This window comes from Nothobranchius furzeri, chromosome 14 (genome assembly GCF_043380555.1).
Source record: "Nothobranchius furzeri strain GRZ-AD chromosome 14, NfurGRZ-RIMD1, whole genome shotgun sequence".
NCBI lineage: Eukaryota > Metazoa > Chordata > Actinopteri > Cyprinodontiformes > Nothobranchiidae > Nothobranchius > Nothobranchius furzeri.
The window spans coordinates 37703873-37726465 of record NC_091754.1 but is presented as its reverse complement, the minus strand read 5'-3'; the positions used below and the strand labels follow the sequence as shown (position 1 = coordinate 37726465).

The 22593-nt window shown below is 43.8% G+C and overlaps 1 protein-coding gene across 1 annotated transcript in view; it reads left to right on the top strand.

Annotated features, from left to right (window-relative positions):
• cntnap5a (contactin associated protein family member 5a) overlaps positions 1–22593 on the top strand; it is a 165578-nt gene that overhangs the window by 71316 nt on the left and 71669 nt on the right. Inside the window, exons 9-11 of the mRNA XM_015965714.3 lie at positions 5460–5603; positions 5703–5862; positions 20410–20516. Of these exons, the coding sequence (XP_015821200.1) occupies positions 5460–5603; positions 5703–5862; positions 20410–20516 (411 nt within the window). The remainder of the gene's footprint in view (positions 1–5459; positions 5604–5702; positions 5863–20409; positions 20517–22593) is intronic.

Genomic DNA, 22593 nt, shown 5'->3' with positions numbered 1-22593 from the left:
TATCTGCTCTGCTTTCTTCTTCCTGTCAGTGCTCCTGTGCTTTTGCCTTTCTTTTTTTTTCTATTTTCCATTTTGGTCTCTGTTTTCCTCCCTTTAAACATTTTCCATTGCCTTTCCTTTCTTCTACCTTTTGATGTTTACATAGAAAAACGATGTCACTTTTGGAAGTGAAGATAAAAGCTTTTTTAAAGCAAGCTGCTTCTTTCTCTTATTGGAGCCACTAGGATAACTCCATTCATGCTTCATGTTTTGACTATCGCTTTGAGTTTGTTACGGACACTGCCGCCTCTCTTCTTATTGTTATTTGTGGTCTTATGGCACTTGGCAAACAACAATTTGGTGCATTACTGCCACCAACTGGATTGGAGTGGAATGACTACCAATCACTTCCTGTTTGCACATAGCCGTCTTAAAAGGAATAATCCATTGTGGCATTAACAGAGGGGTGCCAGCAGTCAGGGCTAGGGGGCCCCCCAACATAAGGGGGCCCCAGGCGGCCGCTGACCTATGCTTAATGGTAAAACCGCCACTGCATGACAGCAGATGAAAACATGGAAGTAGTTTAGGCCGGCTCCATAAACTAACATGAGCCTTTTTATTTATTTTTATTCTGACAGAAATGTAAAACAGCAGCAGCCGGAGCCTTCGACATGGGCCCGTGTGAAATGCACACACACCCATGCCATCGCTCATGTCCATACTGGTGCTGACTGGCTGCTCTCTGTTCTCTCCTCGTCGCTGAAGCAGAAAAGTGTCGACCTGATTCACAGACACAACAACACATCACGTAATTCTTCTTAGCTGACTTTATTAGCTTTGCTCCCAATAAACTCAAAAACTTTGTTTGTTTTTAGAATTCCGGGCAGAGAAATGTCTTCCAATTCCCTTTATGGGATTTCTCAGAGCAGATAAGGAAGATAAGTGTTATTGTTTGGGGGGGTCAGATCTTCGGCAGGTGCTGGGCATGTACCTGAAGCTGCTGTGGGACACGTCTGCCCCAAAGGAATCAGTTCAATAAGGAAAATCTTTTGACAATGCTTTTTCTGAGGATTTGTCAGGTTGAAGTTTGGAGGTCACAGCTGATATTATTATTGAGCTAAAGCATCGGGGCAGCTACAAAGAGCATTATCATATAAGGAAGCCCCGGAATCTGGTCTGGGAATCTGCCTGATCCTGTGTGAACGCACTGCACAGACATGGGGGGTAAATTCCTTAATTACAGTGGGATACCGACGTTCTGCTGCCGTGAGGAGAGTCAGTTCAGCTATGTGGTGGATGTCCTGAAACAAAACCTCACTGTGAGATGCAATCAGAGGAAACTGGGCTTACAGCTGCTGAAGTGAAATGGGTGCATAAACGTCGGCTGGCCCGGTGAGTACGACTCGGGGTCATTGCAAGTTCACATGCATACCCGTTACTGCAGCCTCTGTAACACCACATCAACCTTTTCAATAGAAACCAACGTTTTCCAGAACGGATCTATTCAAGTGTGACATCCAGGATGGAGAAACCTTCCTCTCCCATGTTGTAGCACTCAGAAAACGGGAGAGATGTGAAAAATGTAATTCTCCCTTGTCTCGCCGCCTTTCCTGTGGGGTTTCAGCCGCGCCACAAACAGCATCAGCCGAGATCATCAAACTGAGCCTCGGGGCTCACCAGGATTCTGGTATTTCAGGAATGTTTTTTCCTCGAAATTTGAACGGTTTTCTCTTTGAACAAACCCTTTCTTTTCCTGAACTCGGACACACTCACAGGCTGCGTTTGCGCGGAGCAGCATGTGTGGCGGCGCTCACAGACCAGACCAGACAGCAGACATCGTTCAGGAGGGTTCGGAGCGTAACAGCATGCAGAATGAGGTGCTGCCTTCTTCACCGCTCTCTGCTGCTGCTGCTGCTGCTTCGGTAACGCTGCAGATTTAATGACTTCAACGTGACTCCAAAGACGCCATTTTTGGACTGAAAAACGATTTTTAGGACATAAAATGAAAATATTCCATTGCTGAGTGGCTGAGTAACAGTGGGATTAGATCTGAGACTTGGATTGACCCAACAGGGCTGGTCAGCAGCAGATTAGATGTATCTGACATGAAAGTGTGACAGGCTGCTTGGATTAATGCTCAGCAGCAGTTGCTGATGGCTGCCTGACTTACTCCATGGAGAGAGGAGAAAACGCCTGTGGCACTCAGCCTTTCACAATAAAAGGCTGTGCCGATAGCGACAGGCATCACTAGAAATTCTCAAGAGGCTGGACGATGATATCTCTGACGAACCGAAACAACTCCCAGGGTGCATTAGGCTCAACAGCGTGTCCCTGTGAGCTCCAGAGGCACGATGCAAACACATCTGGGTGCTGATTTGATTAGACGGGAGGCGTGGCTGAATCTCTTCAAGGCTGTAACACTTTGAAAATGAGCCTCAGTCTTCTGAAGTGATTATGTGGAGATGCTCTTCTCGCCGTTGGAAGCAGAACTGAAATGTTTCGAGAGATGGAGCACATGCAGCTCTTTATTAACATCTAGTGAGACAGCGCACACCTTTCCACTGACCTGTAGGTGTGAACCAGCAGCTTTTAGACAGATGATGTGCATCTGTGACACACAGACAGCAGATGACAGGATTTTCTGTTTTGTTTACATCACTGAAGCAAACCGTCAGCAGTAAATAATCATGATAAGGTCTGGATCAGGGCTGGCGTTCACATCAGGCCAGTTATGTAAGGAATGTCCAGCTATCTGGGTCTTAGCACACCAACAATAAGAAGTCTACAATAAAACTCTCCTGTTCTGTAGTTTTGGTTATTTTAAGAGCATCTAAACCAAAAATAACATTTTTTTTGCTTGAAAACTGTATAATTGGGTGTTTACAAATGCAATATTTCTGTTTCTGTGCATTTTTTGACATGTTTGTGTAAACTTGGTTAAATCTAGTATCTAGGTCTAAATGAGAACTTTGAACTGACTCAGATGCTCAGAGAAGCTGAAGAACTCCCTAAATGTTGTTTGTGCTGAGGAAGAACAGGTGGACCTAAAGCAGCACGTCTTATTTTACACAATCACAACACCAAACCTGTAAACCTGCAGCCATCATGAAAGCAGCGGCTTCATTTTCAGACTGCGTCATGAACTCCGACTCTTTCTGCTGGACTCCGCTCCTCCTGTTTGCTGTTGGCTTGTCGAGAAGCTGAAAGCCTCCCAGCAGCAGACAGGCTCCTATCCAAACCAGAGCAACTCCACAAAATAAATGGCTCCTATTAAACATCCGAACCATCTCTTTCACGGACAACACCGTGAATGGCAGGATTGTGACGGATGAGCCTCAGCAGTCCAGTGAGAATGTTTAGCGGACAGATCGTTGTTTGTCAGACTTACACAGCAAGGCTGAGATCATTCACACTCATCTTTCTGAAATGAGCCTTTGATGTAGGATCTGAAAATGTGTCTCTGCTCTAAGTGGAGTTCAGATGAACATATTAGTCTGTTAAAGGAAGCATGAAAAGTCAACTAATGTCTGATGTCTTCACTGATGCCACCAGTGCCATGTCGTCTGCATACTTATGCAGGGCGCGCGGGACTGTTTTCTTCATCCCGCTCCTGCCCGCTCCCGCTGAATTTCATTACCGCCTGCAACCGCAACGTGTGTGTTACACTCCCGCCCGCACCCGCAGTGTGCATGTCTACTCCCGCCCGCAACCGCAAAACTCTGAGAAATTATTACCTCACAATAAAAGAGATGTATTGAGTTTGCGTCCTCTCTGGTCCTGGAAAAAACGTCATTTTATAGGCTATACCAGGGGTCGGCAACCCGTGGCTCTTCCATCCATCTGATGCGGCTCTCTGTGCTTGTAAAATAATTAATGTATATTTAAATAAAATGCTTTATATTTTACTGAATTAATTGTATATCTGTAAGTCAATTCTAAATGTAAAGATTGTCTGCGTAAACCTGAACAGGCCCAACCCGGTCTTACTGTGAGACCGGGTTGACGGGTCACGCTTGTGCGTAATCATAGGCGCTTTCTGAGCTGAAGAGGAAGTGAGATTCTGGGATTCTCCTCAGACAGGCTCCTGGATGTGTCGCCACATTGGAGACAGGAACAAGCACTATTCAGCCAAAGTTTCATAATCAGGGAACATTTTATAAATGACAAGTCTCTCTGAGAGACAGGGTTTGGAAAACACTCGCTTCAGTGGGAGGAATCTTCCCGCATGCGCTCTGGTTCTGCGACGCGCTCCAAGCCCCTCTCCACAACTTCAGCTCGCTGTGCACATATGCGCTGACAGCGAGCTGCACTGAGCAGTATCCAGCTCAGATGTTCAGAAGGAAATCTTTTCTTGAGTGATTTAGCTACATCTGCGATGTGCGTAGAATAAAATGTCAGTTCGTCTGCATGCGTCGGGGTAATTCTTTCTATTCTTTCTCCGTCAAAATAAACGGTCAAATACGGGAACTATCCGGTCAACACAAGCCCTGCTTTTAACTGTTCTGTTTTCTTGTGAAAATTGTTGCAAAGAGATAAAATTTAACTTGATTAACACCAGAGCCAGTGCGCCGTTATCTCCGTGACGGTAAATGAGGGAAAAACAAATTGATCGGATCCTGCACGTCTTTTAACACATTGGTCAGGATTGACGCACTTTGTTTTTCATTTAGTTGGTTAAAAAAAGTCGGGCTCGGCTCGGGCCAGAGAATCCTGAAAACCTTTTCGGACTGGGTCGGGCTGGGGCTCCACCCCCTCGGGCCGGGCCGGACACGGGCTCAGATTTTAGGCCCGTGCAGGGATCTAGGCTGTGGGTGTGTGTGTGGAAAGGGGGGGGCAGGTGGAAAGCGGGCGAACGTCGTTGGAGCGGGCACAAAATAAGTCTATCTATCCATCCATCTATCTATCTATCTATCTATCTATCATCTATCTATCTATCATCTATCTATCTATCATCTATCTATCTATCTATCTGTCTATCTATCTATCTATCTATCTATCTATCTATCTATCTATCTATCTATCTATCTATCTATCTATCTATCTATCTATCTATCTATCTATCTATCTATCTATCTATCTATCTATCTAGCTGAAAGCATTATAAACGATTTTGTGTTGTGTTAAAGCACGAGTCCCGTCCCACAGGCTGTCATGCACATGAACAGGTATACAACAGTTGAATCAAACCTTACAGTGAACCACAGCAGAGGTAGTGACATGGCCTGGGGCAGCTGGGCTGCTCCTGGTGCGGGAGCCTCTGGGGACATCAGAACCAGAGTGAAATCCTGAGATTCCAGTGTATGTGTCTAATGCCGGAAGAACCAGGTTGTTAGTTTTCTTTATGTCAAGATAATCTGAACAGATGTTTAATTATGCTGGATGGCTCCTTAGTGTGTATTTATCATGACCTTCTGAAGCAGAAATGTTTTGATGAGAAAGTTCCCCTCCCAGACTTTAGGCTGATGTTTGATGTTGTTCAGGTCGCAGGGTGAACGACGGACTGTGGCACGCTGTGAGCCTCACCTGCAGGAATCTCCGGATCAGCCTGACGGTGGACGGCGAGCCGTCCTCCAACGTAGACCTTTGGGAACAAGTCGAATCAAAAGGCAGCTTCTACTTCGGAGGTTAGCAGGTTCTCACAGCTTTTCCTCAACTCCCACATTGTCAGCATCTGTTTAGAGTGAACAAAGAAGGGTAAATCTAAAGGTGTCACTTCTGTCTAGGCTGTCCTCCCATGGACTGTCATGTCCACACTCCTGCCTTCCAGGGCTGCATGCAGCTCATCTCCATCAACAACCAGCTGCTGAATCTCACTCATGTGCAGCAAGGCTTTCTGGGAAGTTATAACGAGCTTCAGTTTGAGACATGCAACATGAAAGACAGGTAAAGTAGTTTGAATTTCTTTTCTACATTTTAATTAATTATCAGGACGGTTCCCTGTGAGAGCTGTCAGGAACGTCAGCGCTGCTGATGGCTGAATGTCAAACTTTATGTAAGCTGGCAGAACAGAACCATTCATGCCCTCACGGTTCATTTATGGATGGCGGTGTGTTGTCTGCAGCGCTGCCTGAAAGTCACTGACATTCGGTCCTGTCAAGACAAACAAGCTGACTGGATCCTCCAATTAAAGTGCAGCAGGAGCTCAGCAGCACCTTCTTTGGCAGAGGACTATGCTAACAAGCTGCTCCTTACTGTCCTGTGTGGTGTGCTCCCCTCATTAGGCTGCACGGCTGCGGGCCCTGGCAGACCTACGAGCGTCCGCATGCAGAGGGGAACATTTATAGGAATGAGGCAAACATGCAAACTGCCACTTTTCTTCATGTTTGCCCCGGGGACAATCAGGCCTTTGTCAGATTTCAGACTAGCTGCTTTTTAGCCCAGATTGTTCTCAGTTGGAGGATACGCAAACACACAACAGCTCTGCCAGTCTGGAGCATCAGCAGGTAAAGAGATGCGCTGTAGGAGGAGACAGAATGACATGGGGGGGGGGGGGGTATTCTGTTTTTGTTGTTGCACATCACACCTGATGTGATGAGGGAGCTGCCGGCTGAAAAACAGAGTCAAGCCTGGCTTCTGCTAGCTGGAAACATGAGCAGGACTGTGATGGGGTTACTCCTCTGGAGTATCTGCACAGCATCACTCTGAAGGACTGCTCCCTCACACTAACTGTGCCTGCATCCCTGGAGAATAAAAAACACTGCAAAGGAAACCATTTACTCAATGATTGTTTGGGGCTGCAAACAAATGTAGTATGACCATTTCCCCAGTCTGGTGAAGCACTGATGATGTCCTGAGACACAAAATGTCTCCAGCAGGACAGCTGCACACCATCAGTAGACCAGAAAAAGCTGCTTGATGCAGAAGACACCAGATCTTTCCAAAAGTCAGAGTGGAATAAAACCTTCACATGACCAGAATACGTCCTTATTGTCCCTTCTGTCATAAATAAACAAGAAAACTCTGTTTATCAAAAGCTGCAATTTATTTTCCTTTGTTTAAAAAATAATCTGAATCTATTAAAGAGGTTAGAACACACCGCACGTTTACATTTATGTTGAATCCTGTAAAAGCATTTTTTGTTGCCTCGCAGAAGGTTGCAGGTTCAAGTCCCAGCTGCCGCCTTTTTGATTTCCCTCTGCATGCGTGTGTTTTCACTGGGTTCCTCCCACAGACCAAACACATTCATGTTTAACGTGGGACTGTCCCCAGGTGTGGATGAGACCTGTCTCTGCTGTGGACAGACACCAGCTGTCTGGGACCCTAGTGAGGAGGATTTTACTGATAGTACCTGTGTGGGGGTGCTGATGTTCATCTATCTTTATTGTTTAAAAACTCCTGACCTGTAAAGCCTCTGTTTATCATCAGAAACGCACAGTGGCGTGGAAGTCTGTGGAGCGTTTTCTGACGTTTCCAAGATTAAAATATTCCGATGGCTGTCACATAGCCCTGAGCAGATGTGTGAAGTCTCAGCTACAGAACAGAACTGATTACTGTCACTAAAGGAAAAACTCACATCCAAATATTCATGTTTTTCTTCTTTGTTCCCACTGCTGAGCTTCCTCCTCAATACCCTGAAGTATGATTAAACATCCTTCAACTCATTCCAGGCCCTTTATGGTTCTTTTATGGCCTTGATCCCAAATGTTCTGAAATTGTGTCCATTCTCGTCACAAACCTTGAACGTCTGTCAGCGGCTGAGCGCTGACACAGACAGTAAAGCGGGCTTAGCAGCATTCGGTTCAAATTAAAACACCAAATAAAACAACTGGTTGTAAAAAAATTACATGTTTTATGGAATTGTGCTAAATAACAGTTTAAACTTTTCATACATTTGTGTAGGTACTGCTGTTAGAGGGATTAACAGCAGGATTTTAGGCAGCAGCAGCTCAACAGGTTGAGCGGGTTGTCCAGTAATCGGAAGGTTGCAGGTTCAATCCTGGCTCCAGACAGAGAATTCTGCTGTTGTGTCCCTGGGCAAGACACTTAACCCACCTTGCCTGCTGGTGGTGGTCAGAGGGACCGGTGGCGCCTGTGCTCAGCAGCCTCGCCTCTGTCAGTGCGCCCCAGGGCAGCTGTGGCTACATTGTAGCTCATCACCATCAGGGTGTGAATGTGTGTGTGAATGGATGAATGATACACTGTAGTGTAAAGCACTTTGGAGTCCTTACTCTGAGAGGCGCTATACAAGTGCGGGTCATTTATCATTTATCATTTATCATTAACAAAAGCTCATTTAATCATGACCCTTCACTGGTTTCTCACAGAAAGAGAAGGCTTTAGTCCAGAAAAAGAGATTCTAGAACATCAAAGTAAAGACTTTATAAAGTACCTGACAGGTAGCTGATAACATGGTGACTGTTTGGCTCCACAACGTTGCCATGGCTACTGATGAAACTGAATTCATGGAGAACACTGGGTTGTGGGAACGTTTGACACTTTTATGGACCATATAACAATATAATATGGTTACTATTGTGTCCCTCTGAATTTGGACTAGTGTGTGTGTGTGTGTGTGTGTGTGTGTGTGTGTGTGTGTGTGTGTGTGTGTGTGTGTGTGTGTGTGTGTGTGCACTAATGCAGAAAATAGGGGTGGAAGACTATCAGATTCAGCCTCATGTTTATTTATTCATTTTGGCCATTTAAAAGGAAAAGAAAGAACACAGTAATACAGAATCTCAATTATAGTAACCAAAAGGCTGAAGTCTAGCTTTTTATGCCTACCCTATTTACTCCATCACATCACTTCTCAAAAAACAGAAATGACAATAATAAGATAAAAGTAATGTAATAATAAAAATGAGAGCGAAATAAAAATAATAATTATGATAATAATAATTGAAATATATTGAGCAACAACAACCATAATTCAGCAAGAGGAAAAATACCCAGAACTAAAGACAGAACTATACAAACTACCAGTAATCTTAATAAGTCAATGTATGACAATGATCAAAACAGTGATTAAAATGCTATAACTTGTGCAAGAACATTACATTTTCATTCACATCTATCAGATACTCTAGCTCACATACGGTCATTATGGTAGTATGGCATCATCTTCTTGACGTGCATTTTTTAAAATGATTTAACAGTTTTACATACCCTGATTCCAGTGTCCAAGTTATCCCATAATTTGACTACTACTGTTGTGCAACTCTGACTTCTAACATTTGTTCTTACTTTCTCTCTCACAAATTGTCCTTCTCCCCTTAGTTCATACTGAGTTTCTTTGACTTGGAATAGCTTCTGAATACAATCCAGAAATATTTTATTTTATACTTTATAGAGTACTTGTGCTGTTTGTAGTTTGACCAGGTCTGTAAATGTAAGTATTTTTAGTTTTATAAACAGGGGGTGCGTTGGTACATGGTAATCAGAGTTGGTAGTTACTCGTATTGCTCTTTTCTGAAGTAAAACTATGGGTTTTATGTGAGATTTGTAAGGATTTCCCCAGACCTCCAGACAGTACATCATATGAGGAAGTACTAATGATTGGTATCAGAGTAATAATGATTTTCCATTTAGAATATGTTTAGATTTATTTAACACTGCAATAATTTTAGACATCTTAGTTTTAACATTTTCTATGTGCGGCTTCCAGCTCAGCCTTTGCTGTAATGTGACACCCAAGAATTTAATTTTATTTACTCTTTCTATTTCTACCCCATTTATCATAAATTTAGGAAGAGTGTTTTGTTTTTGTTTTCCAAATATAATGTATTTAGTTTTACTTAGATTTAATGATAATTTGTTACTGTCAAACCAGGTCTTTAGTATATTTAGTTCACTTCCAACCATGCTCAATAGTTGTTCTATATCTTTCCCTGTGATATACATACTGGTATCATCTGCAAAGAGAATGTAGTTCAATTGATTGGTTACTTTATTGATGCCATTTATGTAAAATGTGAATAACTTGGGTCCTAACACTGAACCTTGAGGTACCCCACAGTTTTGTAGGTGATTTTACATTTTGGATTTCTGTGAATTGTTGTCTTCCTGTTAAGTAGCTTTTTAACCAGTTATATGCTATTCCTCTTATGCCATATTTATATAATTTGGTTAGGAGGATATTGCAATCTATTCTATCAAAGGCTTTCTTAAGATCTAAATAAATTCCTATTGTATAATTTTTATTATCAATTGCTTTAGCTATTTCCTCTACCATGCTAATTGTTGCCATTGCCGTTGATCTTCTTGTTCTGAATCCATACTGATGCTCACTTAGTAGATTATTTTTTTCAATGAAATCATCAAATCTGCTTGCAAATATTTTTTGGAGAACAGAGACAATAGAGAGATTGGCTTGTAGTTGGATGACTGTTTTTATCACCTTATTTAAATATTTGTATAACTTTTGCAGTTTTCATTTTACTGGGGAAATACCTGTTTTAAATGACTGATTACAAATGTATGCAAACAGGTTTGCAATACATTCTAGTATACTTTGTATCAATGACATGTGAAAACCCTCAGAGTCTTTGGATCTACTGTCTTTACACTTTTTTACAGTGGAAATTATTTCTTTTTCATCAGTGTCTTTAATAAACATGATATCTATATTAGCAGTTATGTGTTCAGTAACATCCATTTCACCTTTTGGTTTTCCTATCTTATTAGCTAGATTGGTCCCGATATTTACAAAATAATCATTTAGTGCATAATCAATTTCCCTCTGGGATTAATAAAGTATTTTTGAATTGAATTGAATTGAATTAGCAATTTCTCCATGTTCATTTATAGGAATTCCACTTTCACTGGTCAGAGCCTCAGTTGGGCTTTTTTGCTATTGTTATTATTAATAATATTTTTTTATATTTTCCATGCTCCTTGTGTATTTTTTTTTTCAGTTATAGTAATTTGTCGTAGTATTCCTTTTTATTGGTTCTAATTATAGTTGTTAGTTTGTTTTTATGTGATTTGTATCTGTTTTCTGCCTCTTTTGTTCTTGTTTTTATGAACAGTTTATATATTGTATTCTTATTTTTGCAGGCATTTTGTAGCATCTTTGTCATCCATGGCTTATTATTTTGTTGTTGTTTTTGTTTTCTAATTGGACAGTTTTTATTGTATAATTCAAGTATTTTTCTTAAAAAGGTTTCAAATGCTTTACGTGGATCATGCTGTTTGTATAGTCCTTCCCAGGATTTGTTCTTTAAGTCTGTTTTAAATGCTGCAATATGTTCCGCTGTTCTGCACCGGGTCAGTTGGGCTCTTCTATTTTAGTGTTATTTCCCGTATTTTTCAAGTTTTGTATGATGGCAAATACTGGAAGATGGTCACTAATATTGTTGACGAGTAACCCGCTAGTTATTTTATTTTCTCTTTTATTTATGAATATATTGTCTATTAGTGTTGCTGTATTTACCGTTATTCTGGAAGGTTTTGTGATCAAAGGAAATAAGTTGGTGGCGTACATTGAGTTTATAAAATCGGCGGTTTGTTGTGTTCGTTTGGATTTAACAGGTCTATATTGAAATCACCACATACTATTATCGATTTTCTGTTATTTACTTTGTCATGTTAAACTCAGAGTGACTGATTGTATCAGAAAAATAACAAGTAAAAATGGATTTGATCAATAATGGGGCCAGTTAGGTTCATTGGTCTAGAAAAAAATAAGTTAGGGATATTAAAAGTTCCTAAAATGTTTAAATGACTCAGGAAGAGGGGCTTTTTATTTACATTCCTAAAAACTTATCTTATAGGTTTTTTCTGGAGCTAATAGAAGCTGCAAGAGACACCACCAACAACATCACCAAGGGCAGTAACACCAAAACCACCAACAACAACAACATCAACAATACAGACAACACTAACAATGTAAGAGCTTGTAGCAGGATGATATAATTATATGTATCCATTAACTCTGATGGACCTAATTGGTTAGTTAGATTACAGGCTTGTCTGAAGACATACATAATTGGATGACTCTAAATTTTCTGCTTTTAAATCAAGACAAGACTTAAGTTCTCATCTTTGGACCCGATATTCAGAAAAGGAAATTGCTTAGTCAGTCACCTGACCTGAATGGCATTAAATTAATCTCCAAGAACAAAGTAAGGAACCTTGGTGTTATCTTTGACCAGGACATGTCATTCAAATCCCACGTTGAACAGGTTTGTAGGATTTTCTTTTTCCACCTTCGGAATATTGCTAAGATTAGAAGCAATCTTCTCCAGGAGTGATGCTGAAAAACTAGTTCATGCATTTATTACATCAAGACTGGATTACTGTAATTCATTAATCTCAGGAAGTCCACAGAATATAGTTAAAAGTCTTCAGCTTGTCCAAAATGCTGCAGCTAGAGTTCTGATGAGAATTAAAAAGAGAGATCATATCTCTCCTGTCTTAGCTTCCCTACATTGGCTACCTGTTAAATTCAGAATCGATTTTAAGATCCCCCGTCTCACATATAAAGCTCTTAATAATCAAGCTCCATCATCAGTGATCTGATTGTTCCATACGTTCCTAACCAAGCACTTCGCTCTCAGACTGCAGGTTTACTGGTGGTTCCCAGAATATCTAAAATTAGGATGGGAGGCAGATCTTTTAGTTATCAGGCTCCTCTCCTGTGGAACCAGCTCCCAGCTTTAGTCCGTGAGGCAGACACCTTGTCTACTTAAGACTAGGCTTAAAACATTTTTATTTGATAGGGTCTATGATTAAAATCTGATGTTAGCCTAAATCTGGACAAGTGGGGGAGTAGAGGGAGGTGGAGTGTACAGTCGGTAAAGACGGCTCTCCCTTGCCCTGCCTCCAACACGTCTCCATCTAAAAGGCTAGGTTATCCAGAGTTATCTCTCTAGCTATGCTGCTATAGGCTTAGAATCCTGGAGGATACACTGACCACGTTCCACACTCTACTACTTTCTTCTACAATCTGCTCTTTAACTGTATTATTTCCTGCTATTTCAGCTGTTTACTTTATTTTTCCTCTAAGTGTTTTACTCCCCAGAAGAAGCTACAATGATGTTCTGCTGAGCTGTGGTGGCCTCAGGGAGGGGGCCCTCAGCTAGCACACTGCTGCTAACCGCTTAAACATACTCCCTCTCCTGATAATAACTTTTTGCTTTCTTTGACATTGAATGTGCTACTACTAGTTTACCCGTTTAATTATAGATTCACTAGGATAAATACAATAAAGTTTATCTCTCACCAAATAGAATATTTACTAAGAAATCACAATGTAACCATAGAAACACTACTTGGGATTTATGTTGTGTGTGTGTGTGTGTGTGTGTGTGTGTGTGTGTGTGTGTGTGTGTGCGCGCGCGCGTGTGTGTGTGTGTGTGTGTGTGTGTGTGTGTGTGTGTGTGTGTGCGTGTGTGCGTGTGTGTGTGTGTGCGTGTGTGTGTCCACTCTGTCTTCTCGATCCCTAGTGAGTCGTGGTACATGAGGATGGGGGGAGGGGGGGATTGGTTCCAAGCTACCCTCGACAAAGGTTAGCCGGTTTCACAGCATCTGTCTCCATTCCTTCGTGGAGGGTTTTTCTTCTCGCAGCTCAAGGCTACCATGGCGCCAGATTCAGATAAGAAGAACTGTTTTGGGGCAGGCAGAGATCATTTCCTCTCTGCCTTTCAGTTCATAAGTTGTCTTCAGTCTTCCAGTAAATCCAATTATTGGGTATTAATTTTGCCCACATCGTGCAGTGACTTTCTCCAAGATCACATCCATTGTACACGCTAACAGCGGGATCGCAGCTACGACCTCTAGCTTGTGAGTCACCTCAGGCAGTGTCCCAGTCTGAGCAGTCTCCACTCAGATGAGACTTTCTGTGGGTGTAGGTGGCACTCCAATCGACCCCAATTTCCCAATTTTCCAAAATACCAGAAATCCTCTCACTTCAGTTAGAAGAAATCCAGTAATTATGAGGCCAAGAATCTGTGTGTCTTTGATGTCCTTCAGGAACAGCTGGGAAAGGCATATAATATTCTACTTCTTCCAAGAAATCCAAAATATACCCCACCAGGTGCGGTCCATCCGGATAAGCTGGAGACCCCCGCTTCGTTCTCATTGCAGGACTGCCAACCTTTGAAACATTCGCTGCGTGACAGCGGGGGATGGGGGGATTGATTCTTCAGCCTGAGATATTGGAGGTGTGGCATGAGATCATGTGAAGAGGGTCAAATGTGAGTTTCTCAAGCTCAGTGTGTGAGAGTTGGCAGCCCTGCATTGTTGAATAGAATCTGTCATTTTCATTGCTGTGTCATTTCTCTGTGTCACGCTGAGGAGTCTGATGTGAAACGGTGCCGAAAACCTGAGTCTTAAAACACGTTGGTGAAAAGCAGGTTTCCAGTAATTAGACAGGCTCATGCTAAAACCCAAAGGTTGGAACACAGATGAGGTGCTGGGTTGTGTTGGGTAAGCTAAACCCTGTTAAAGCACATTACAGAGATGCTGAGAGGACTGAATTAAAGTCTCGACTTGGTCTCAGAATTCTAAGATTAGATCTGACTTTATTCACAGATTTAAGTCGGTGATGTTTAGAGATTTCTTTTCATTTTAGAATAAACACCATTTTATTTCTAAAGTCAGAAGAAAAATTGCAAGAGTATGGTACTTTTTTTTCAATTGGATGTTGATGTTAGTGGAAAATTAATAAAAATAATGAACATAAATGGATCTAAAACAATTACTGGTACTTTATTATCATTCTGTTGTGGAAATTCTGTCGAAATTTTAAATGAAAACTCTGACAAACTGGTTAAATCTGAATTTGATTTATATTTTTTAAATGATTCCAGCTAAAGTTACTCAGAGCCACTGTAGAAGAGTCTGAGTTAACTTGGAACTGTGAGTTATATGAAAGCTTTTGCTGTTTAAGTTTAACCCTCTGGAGGCCAGCGTTGCAGATTAGCGACGTTAAAACCTGCCTACCTGGTTACTCCACATACGTGTTTCATGAGCATGTTTTAACTCAGAAGTTCCCCTAAAGGACTTAGTTGTTCGTCCTTTTATCAGAACTTATTTTGAGCCCGAGAGGGTTAATTCAAATAGACATGAAATATAAAATGTAATAACAATAATCACATATATACAGGCCATTTATGTATGTAACAGTGATGTTGAAAGGCAGGATAAACAGTTTCACTTATTTCTGTACTTCATTTTGTTGCATTGGAATTTCATGTTGTCATTTGGCAAGTTTGGGTCACCCCCAAAATGACCCCACAACGTGGAAATGTCTCCACTTCAACTTATAAAGACAAGTACACACACACACACACACACAAATGGCATGTATTTGTATGGCACCTTGTCAGGGTTCTACAACCCCCAAGGCGCTTCACAACACAATCAGTCATTCACACGCTGGTGAGGATGAGCTATGATGTAGCCACAGCTGCCCTGGGGCGCACTGACAGGGGTCCCCTGGACCACCACCAGCAGGCAAGGTGGGTTAAGTGTCTTGCCCAAGGACACAACAGCAGCATTCAGGAGCCGGGATCGAACCTGCAGCGCTCCGACTGCTGGACGACCCGCTCTACCTCCTGAGTTACTGCTATGTAGAATATAACCTGTTTGTCAGCAGGATCTGAGTCTTGTCTTAGTGGACCCTCCAGTCCATTCTGTACACACATCCCTGGACAACATCCCAGCCTCTTGGTTATGGCGTTCCATCTACACCCTGCCAGCACGTGTAGCACAACCTGCTTCTATGGGGCAACAGTGGCGCAGGAGTAAGAGCCCCACTCTGAAAGGTGCTACAGCATTGGAGGCCCTTTACTGTTTGGGCAGGACTGTCTGTAACTTGGCTCCTGTCTGGTGTGGTGGCTGATGACTGCTTCAGGCTGCAACCTGAATCAAACTTTGTGATGATCTGGTTAAGGAGGTTCAGGCCTGCATTGGACACACACGTTGTTTTTCCTCAGGACACGTGTGTGTTGATGTCCTCTGTAAACGACTTATGACCTGATAAAACATCGATCCGGGTAGACATCTGACTTGCTACAGCCTACCCCTTCTGAGTATTGTGGAAGTGAATGTTGAAAGTGATGTCTCTGATGAGTGAGTATGTAATGTACACCTGGACGGCCGCTATCCAACATGTTTTAGTTTCAACCCTGCTTCAACACACCTGGTTTCAGTCAGCAGGTGATTAGCAGCCTTCTGACGAGCGGCTGCACAGGTGATTCATCCACTGAAGCTAGTGTGTTGGGGAAGAGAAACCATTAAAATGTGCTGGAAACTGGTCCTCCAGGACCAGGATTGAGAACCACTGATTTACACACTTCTGGTTCATACAGCAGTGTAGCTATGTAGATTTTGGACTTGTTTCCCCCTTCCCATCTAAAGGACACGCTCGATTACTGTAACAACTCTAAAAACAGTTTGATCAGATAATCTTGCCATGTGTGGTGTAGTCTGCTCAGAAGGACTGCTCGGATCACAAAGCGAGGATGTCAAAAGTGTTGGGTTGTCTTGGACAAACAAGCGTGCTGCTTGTTGAATGCGACATGTAGCCAATCAGAAAGTGAGGTGATGGAAGCACACAGCTCACTCCTCCACCATGTTTGTTTGCTGCAATGTCACATTTGATCTTGCAAGAGTTCCTTTATGACCAGGAATAATGTGTAAAACGGGTGTGTCTAGTGTGCAGTTTTGCCCTGTAGGACCACATCTGGTATATACATTTTATTTTTTTCATCACCACATGTGTGGTCCGTCATGTTAAGTAAATCGCCCAACAATCTAAAAATCTGTGTTGAGAACAGGTAATGTGATGAAAAGACCTTTGGTGGTTCAGATGGTCAGCAGTCAGTCATGCCTACAAAACACACAGAAGGTGTAGCTTTTATAGAGCTCACAGAGCTGCTGCTGCTGCACCCACAGCCAGTGAGTGTCTGCCTGTGTGGGCTCTGACACTATCAGGAGTGCAGAATGTGCATGCTTGGATGCTTGGATTTTCTTTGAGTAATCACTCAGAATCGTCCCATTTAGACTCCACTCTCAGAACACATTACTGATTGTTTTTTGCATCAGAAGCTTTGCACTGCTGCACCCAAACAAAGCTGCATGAAGGCAGCAGATCATGGAGGTAAGAAAAGTCCTAAATCTCCAGCTCACGTGTGCAAAAACATCCCATCTCCTCTCTGAACTCCTCCTGATCACCCAAAAACTAAATGCACCAGGCTGAACGCTTTTGGAGCTGGAAGTTTTGTGTATAATTGCCTCATAAAGTATTCATGTGCAGCATGTGAAGAAGCTGTTTACTACATGCACGTTGAGCAGACACAACCTAGCATTAGAATTCAGCTAGAGCTGTGCTTGTGTTCATCTGAGGAGTGAAATCGCTTTATGCTTTTAGCTCTTCACCAGAGTCATTATGTGCTGGACTCTCTTCACCTGCTGTAGTTGTCTGCAGGATTGTGCTCAGCTGGTGAGAGGTAACTTGTTGTGGCCTGAAGACAGCTGCTGTTCTAATGTCTGTAAAGAAAACTTGATGTTTATGACATTTAAAGCATCATTTAAGAGCTTTGTTTAAGAAACAAAAACAAAAGTTGTTGCAACGCTCTTTTTATTCACAGGAGGATTGATTTCAGACGTGCCACGCAGTCGAGCAGGTTCCTCCTAGTCACCTGTGAGAGATCTTGGCTCTGAGTTCTCCCACAATGAGCCCAGTAAGGTTATTGGTCATATTTGCTGGTGCTTTGTGTGCCTGGACTGACAACCACAACATTAGATACACTGGTGATGCTCATGATGCTGACCTGGATCTGAAAGCCCCAGAATAAACCACGAACGTTGATCCGTAGAGCAGATCCCAGATGCTGCTGATTGCTCACACTAACCCTTAATCCCTTACCCCGGTTTCACAATGCAAGCATCAGCGGAACGGAACGGCGGCGAAGCGGCACCGCTTCAAATAGAATCCAGTTATAGTCTATGGAGTGTTTCAAACCAGCTGCGGCGCGGCAATTTCCAGGTGCGTCCCAGAAGCGTCGCACCGCGCCGCTAAAGATAGGATTGAGTTCTATTTTTTCTGCGAGCCGCTTCTGTGACACGTCAAATTCCGCGGTTCACATAGTGCGAGACAGAAAACCACACAGTTTCAGTGTAAAATCCCTGGTTATTTTCAAAATAAAATGCAACGTTGCGATGTTATATATAACTTATGTCAGCACGTGTGACCGCAGTTTTGTGTACCACTAGTTTCTTTCGAGAAGCGCAACGGTGTGATTCCTCGCGGGGGTTGTGATCTCTCGATGAGGAAGGTGTCGGAAGTCTCGAGGGATTTTAGAATCTCGCGAGTATAGCGAGGCGCAGCGAGGAAGCCGTGCTGCGTCCAAGACTGAAAAGGACCGCTTTGAAGTTCACGAGTGAGCCGCTCTGCTGCTGTTCCGTTCCGCTGATGCATAACGTGTGAAACCGGGGTTAGGGTCACGGGTGTCTGACTCCAGGCGAGAGACAGGGAACACCCTGGACAGGTGTCCAGTCCATCACAGGGACAAGCATCAGTCACCCCCAGAGACAGTTTAGACAGACAGAGACATGCTACCTCAATGAAGACAGGCAATATCCTGGATTTGAACCTGCAACCTTCTCATCATGAGGCAACAACATGCTGCTTAACTGATGATCAAGAAGTGTGACCACCTCTGTGGGAGCAGGAGGTTTAGGATCTGGGGTCTGGACCATACAGGTGTGTGTTTACAGCGGAGACCTTAGAGGAGCGAGTTGAACGGACCCTGATCCGCGAGTCTGCTGGTGGTGGCTGCTCAGAATCTGGACCGCTGCAGTCCCATCAACACGTGGAAGTGGGCGTTAGATTCGTTGCCTCTCATTCATTTAACTTTTTCTCAAGGTGAACAGGGAGACAACATCTACCCTTCACTTCAGTGAATCCTGAAAATAGCCCAGAAGAAGACCCACCTGACTCCATCAGCTCTCCAGTCTAACAAACACCAAGCTCACACATCTCAGCGTGGCTGTAGCTCTGACCTGAATGCAGCCCTTGGACAGATTGATGCTGAAATGTGTTGAGTATCTCATGTGCAAAAAGAGCTTGAAAGACATTAAATAAATCAGCCAAAATCAATGTTAGTAAACCTCCAGCAGATGTGCTGAAACAGAAATGTTGCAGCCGCTTTAATCTCAGCAGCACCAGGAGGCTCTTTAGTGAATGTGCGATGCTCAGCAACCTTCTGCAAATGGCAGCCAGCGAGTTGCATTTTAATAACGGATGCAGCCTGGTGGTCTCGGCACAGAGACCTCCAGGCTGGAGGGAGATTAATCTGGAAAAATGTTAATGGTATTTCAAACAAATGATCCTACAAATGCAGGGAAGTTTTCATGGGAACGGTGTGGCGGGGTGGCGCTGGAACTTCTGCAGAGCTTCGGATGCCTGCTTCACGGGGAGGACGTGACACCAGACAGATTACAGCCCTGATATTAGCTGTCATTTCTCTTCGCGGCCTACTTAATGGCCCCAGAGTGCATGAGAAAATTAACTTTTATCAGAGCTAATCTCCTTTTGTCTGAGTCTAATTACACCTCCGTTTACGGCTACTGTGCACTTAAGTGTGCCGCCTACTGTAATTTCACATCCTGTAAGGGCAGCCGCGGACATAACAACAGAAAATAGCTTGATGGTAATTAAAGCGATTGTTGCAACCCTATCCATGTTGCGGCTGGCCCGCTGCGCTGCAGTTAATAGGTGAGAGATAAAGTGTATGAAATTATAGATGCATGCTTGAAAGGCTGGCAATTATGTGAAACTGAAGGAGGCTTGAGGAAGGGACTATTAATCAGAAGAGTGCGGTTTAAATTTTTCTGTGGTGAAATCCCATTAACAGGCATTCTGTGAAGGTGACAGTGATGCTTTTGTGCTCAGAGAAATTGGCTGTTTCACATTCAGACAAGGGCGCAGACACACGGAGGGCTGATTCCAGATTCCAGCTCACAAAACCGGACTCAGCAGCAGATTAGTCACTGGATCAGCTCCCATTAATCCTACCATGAGGAGGAATGGCTTTGGTCTGAGCTTGTACCTGCAAGAGATCTGTTTTTTAATCTGAAGCAAACAGCTGAAGCTTCATTTACCGTTCATGAATGATCATTTACTCCTCAACCTCTAAAGCCTGAAAGTCTGCAAAAGGAATTTGAAAGTATGTTTGAGGAACCTAAGGACTTTTCAGATAGCCAACTGACAAGAAAATTAATTAGCTGCTGCTCTGATAATTAATTAATTACAATTAATGAAGCCAAACAGTCTCCTGTTGCAGCGATCAGATGTGATAATTGGCCTGTCGTTTTTATAGCATTATAACTTACATTTCCTTCCACTAATTAGACATAAAAGGAACTCATTAGGAATTTATTTTTTATTTACGCGTCTTTTCTTCCACTCCAGAGGTGAAGCAGCTGACAAGTGGGTAGTGGAAGCTGTGTGTCTGCTCTGAGACGTTTCTGTCTGCTTTCTCCCAGATGCCTGCCTAACCTGTGTGAACACGGAGCTCGCTGCTCTCAGACGTGGAGCTCCTTCTCCTGCGACTGTTCGGGAACGGGATACTCTGGAGCAACGTGTCACAACTGTGAGCACTTTCATTTCTCCACCTCGTCTCACAGCTGCCGCACACGCACACACACACACACACACACACACACACACACACACACACACACAACCACACACATTTGATGCAGCACACACGTCTGTCTGCCTGTCACTTTGTGTAGCTGAGAGGCAGAGCAGAAAGTTGTCCTCCTTCAGCGAGACATGACCTCACCTACTGATGTTATTCTCACATTCCTGCTTTCCTTTCCCTTCCTCCCTCAATATCCTGAAATAGCCCTCTACTTCAGACTGTGCACACAGGAGTTTTTTTTTTCTATCCAGGTGTCAGTTTTTGACGTCGTCTTGATATCTGCAGAAGGGTGTTGTGAGAGAGAGAGAGAGAGAGAGAGAGAGAGAGAGAGAGAGAGAGAGAGAGAGAGAGAGAGAGAGAACCCCTCTGGCCTAGAATGCTATCTTGTTTGTATGCAGGCTGTGGCTTTTGGAGGCAACATGGCAGATAGGAGCATCGGCTGCATTAAAAATAGTTTCTTTTGTCAAACTCTGCTTTTGTATCTACTAGTCGGAAATGAAACCTGAGAACTTGACACGGACCTCCAGGTGGTTCTGATGTTAAAAGCTGCTATAGCAAATCTATAAACAAGCTAGGTTTTGAACATAAACTCGGTCACAGAACACACACCCCTCCACTCAAGTATCTTCACTGGAACCACGTCCACCAGAACCGGAAACCCACATTACCCATACATTTGCATTCTTAGTTTACAGTACTCATCTAAATCGAGTATAAAATAAAACCAGTTTCGTTGTCCGGGGATCGGACCGCCAAGGCTCCCACCTTTGTCTGCCACCCGATCCACACTGCACCAGACCCTTCATGTTCCTCCTGCGGGTGGTGGGTCCACAGTTGGATGAGCCCATATATCCGGTTCGGGCTGGGCCCGGCCGGGCCCCATGGGCGAAAGCCCGGCCACCAGGCGCTCGCTCACGGGCCCCAACCCCAGGCCTGGCTCCAGGGTGGGACCCCGGTAACCCTCCGGGCCGGGTACTCCGACTCTTTGATTGTACATCCATGAAAGATCCTCTGAACCGTTCTTTGTCTCACCCTTCACCTAAGACCAATTTGTCATGGGAGACCCTACCAGGGGCACAAAGTGCCCCAGACAACATAGCTACTAGGATCATTAGGGCACTCAAACTCCTCCACCATGATAAGGTAACGGTTCAAGGAGGTCCTACCTCAAGTGGAAGAGTTTAAGTTATCTCGGGGTCTTGTTCACGAGTGAGGATAGGAGGGATCGGGAGATCGACAGGCGGATTGGTTCGGCGTCTGCAGTGATGCGGACGCTGAGCCGATCTGTCGTGGTGAAGAGGGAGCTGAGCCAGAAAGCCAGGCTCTCGATTTACCGGTCGATCTACGTCCCAATCCTCACCTATGGTCATGAGCTTTGGGTAATGACCGAAAGAACGAGATTGTGGATACAAGCGGCCAAAATGAGTTTCCTCCGTAGGGTGGCCGGGCTCAGCCTTAGAGATAGGGTGAGGAGCTCGGACATTCGAGAGGGACTCAGAGTAGAACCGCTGCTCCTCCGGATCGAAAGGAGTCAGTTGAGGTGGTTTGGGCATCTGGTCAGGATGCCTCCTGGACGCCTCCCCGGGGAGGTGTTTCGGGCATGTCCTGCCGGCAGGAGGCCCCCGGGTCGACTCAGGACACGTTGGAGAGGTTACATCTCCAATCTGGTCCAGGAACGCCTTGGGGTCCTGCCGGAGGAACTGGTGGAGGTGGCCGGGGACCCCGATAAGTTCAATCTACCTAAAGAAGCAATGTGGCAGGCATGTGAAGGCACAGCTAACACCAACACTGCATGGCTCACACACCCATAGCTGCTGATAGCCCATGAAACTGAACACACAAAACACACAATTAGAGTGGAACAGCACATTCCCTTGACCAATCTCACTTATGCTTTGTTTATACTTGAAGCGTGTTTAGGGTTAAGTCTGCACGGCTATGCGGGGCCAAATTCCATCATTTTAACAACCACACCCCTCCACATGGCCTCCGCACGGCCCAAAGTTTTCGCACCCAGGAAATT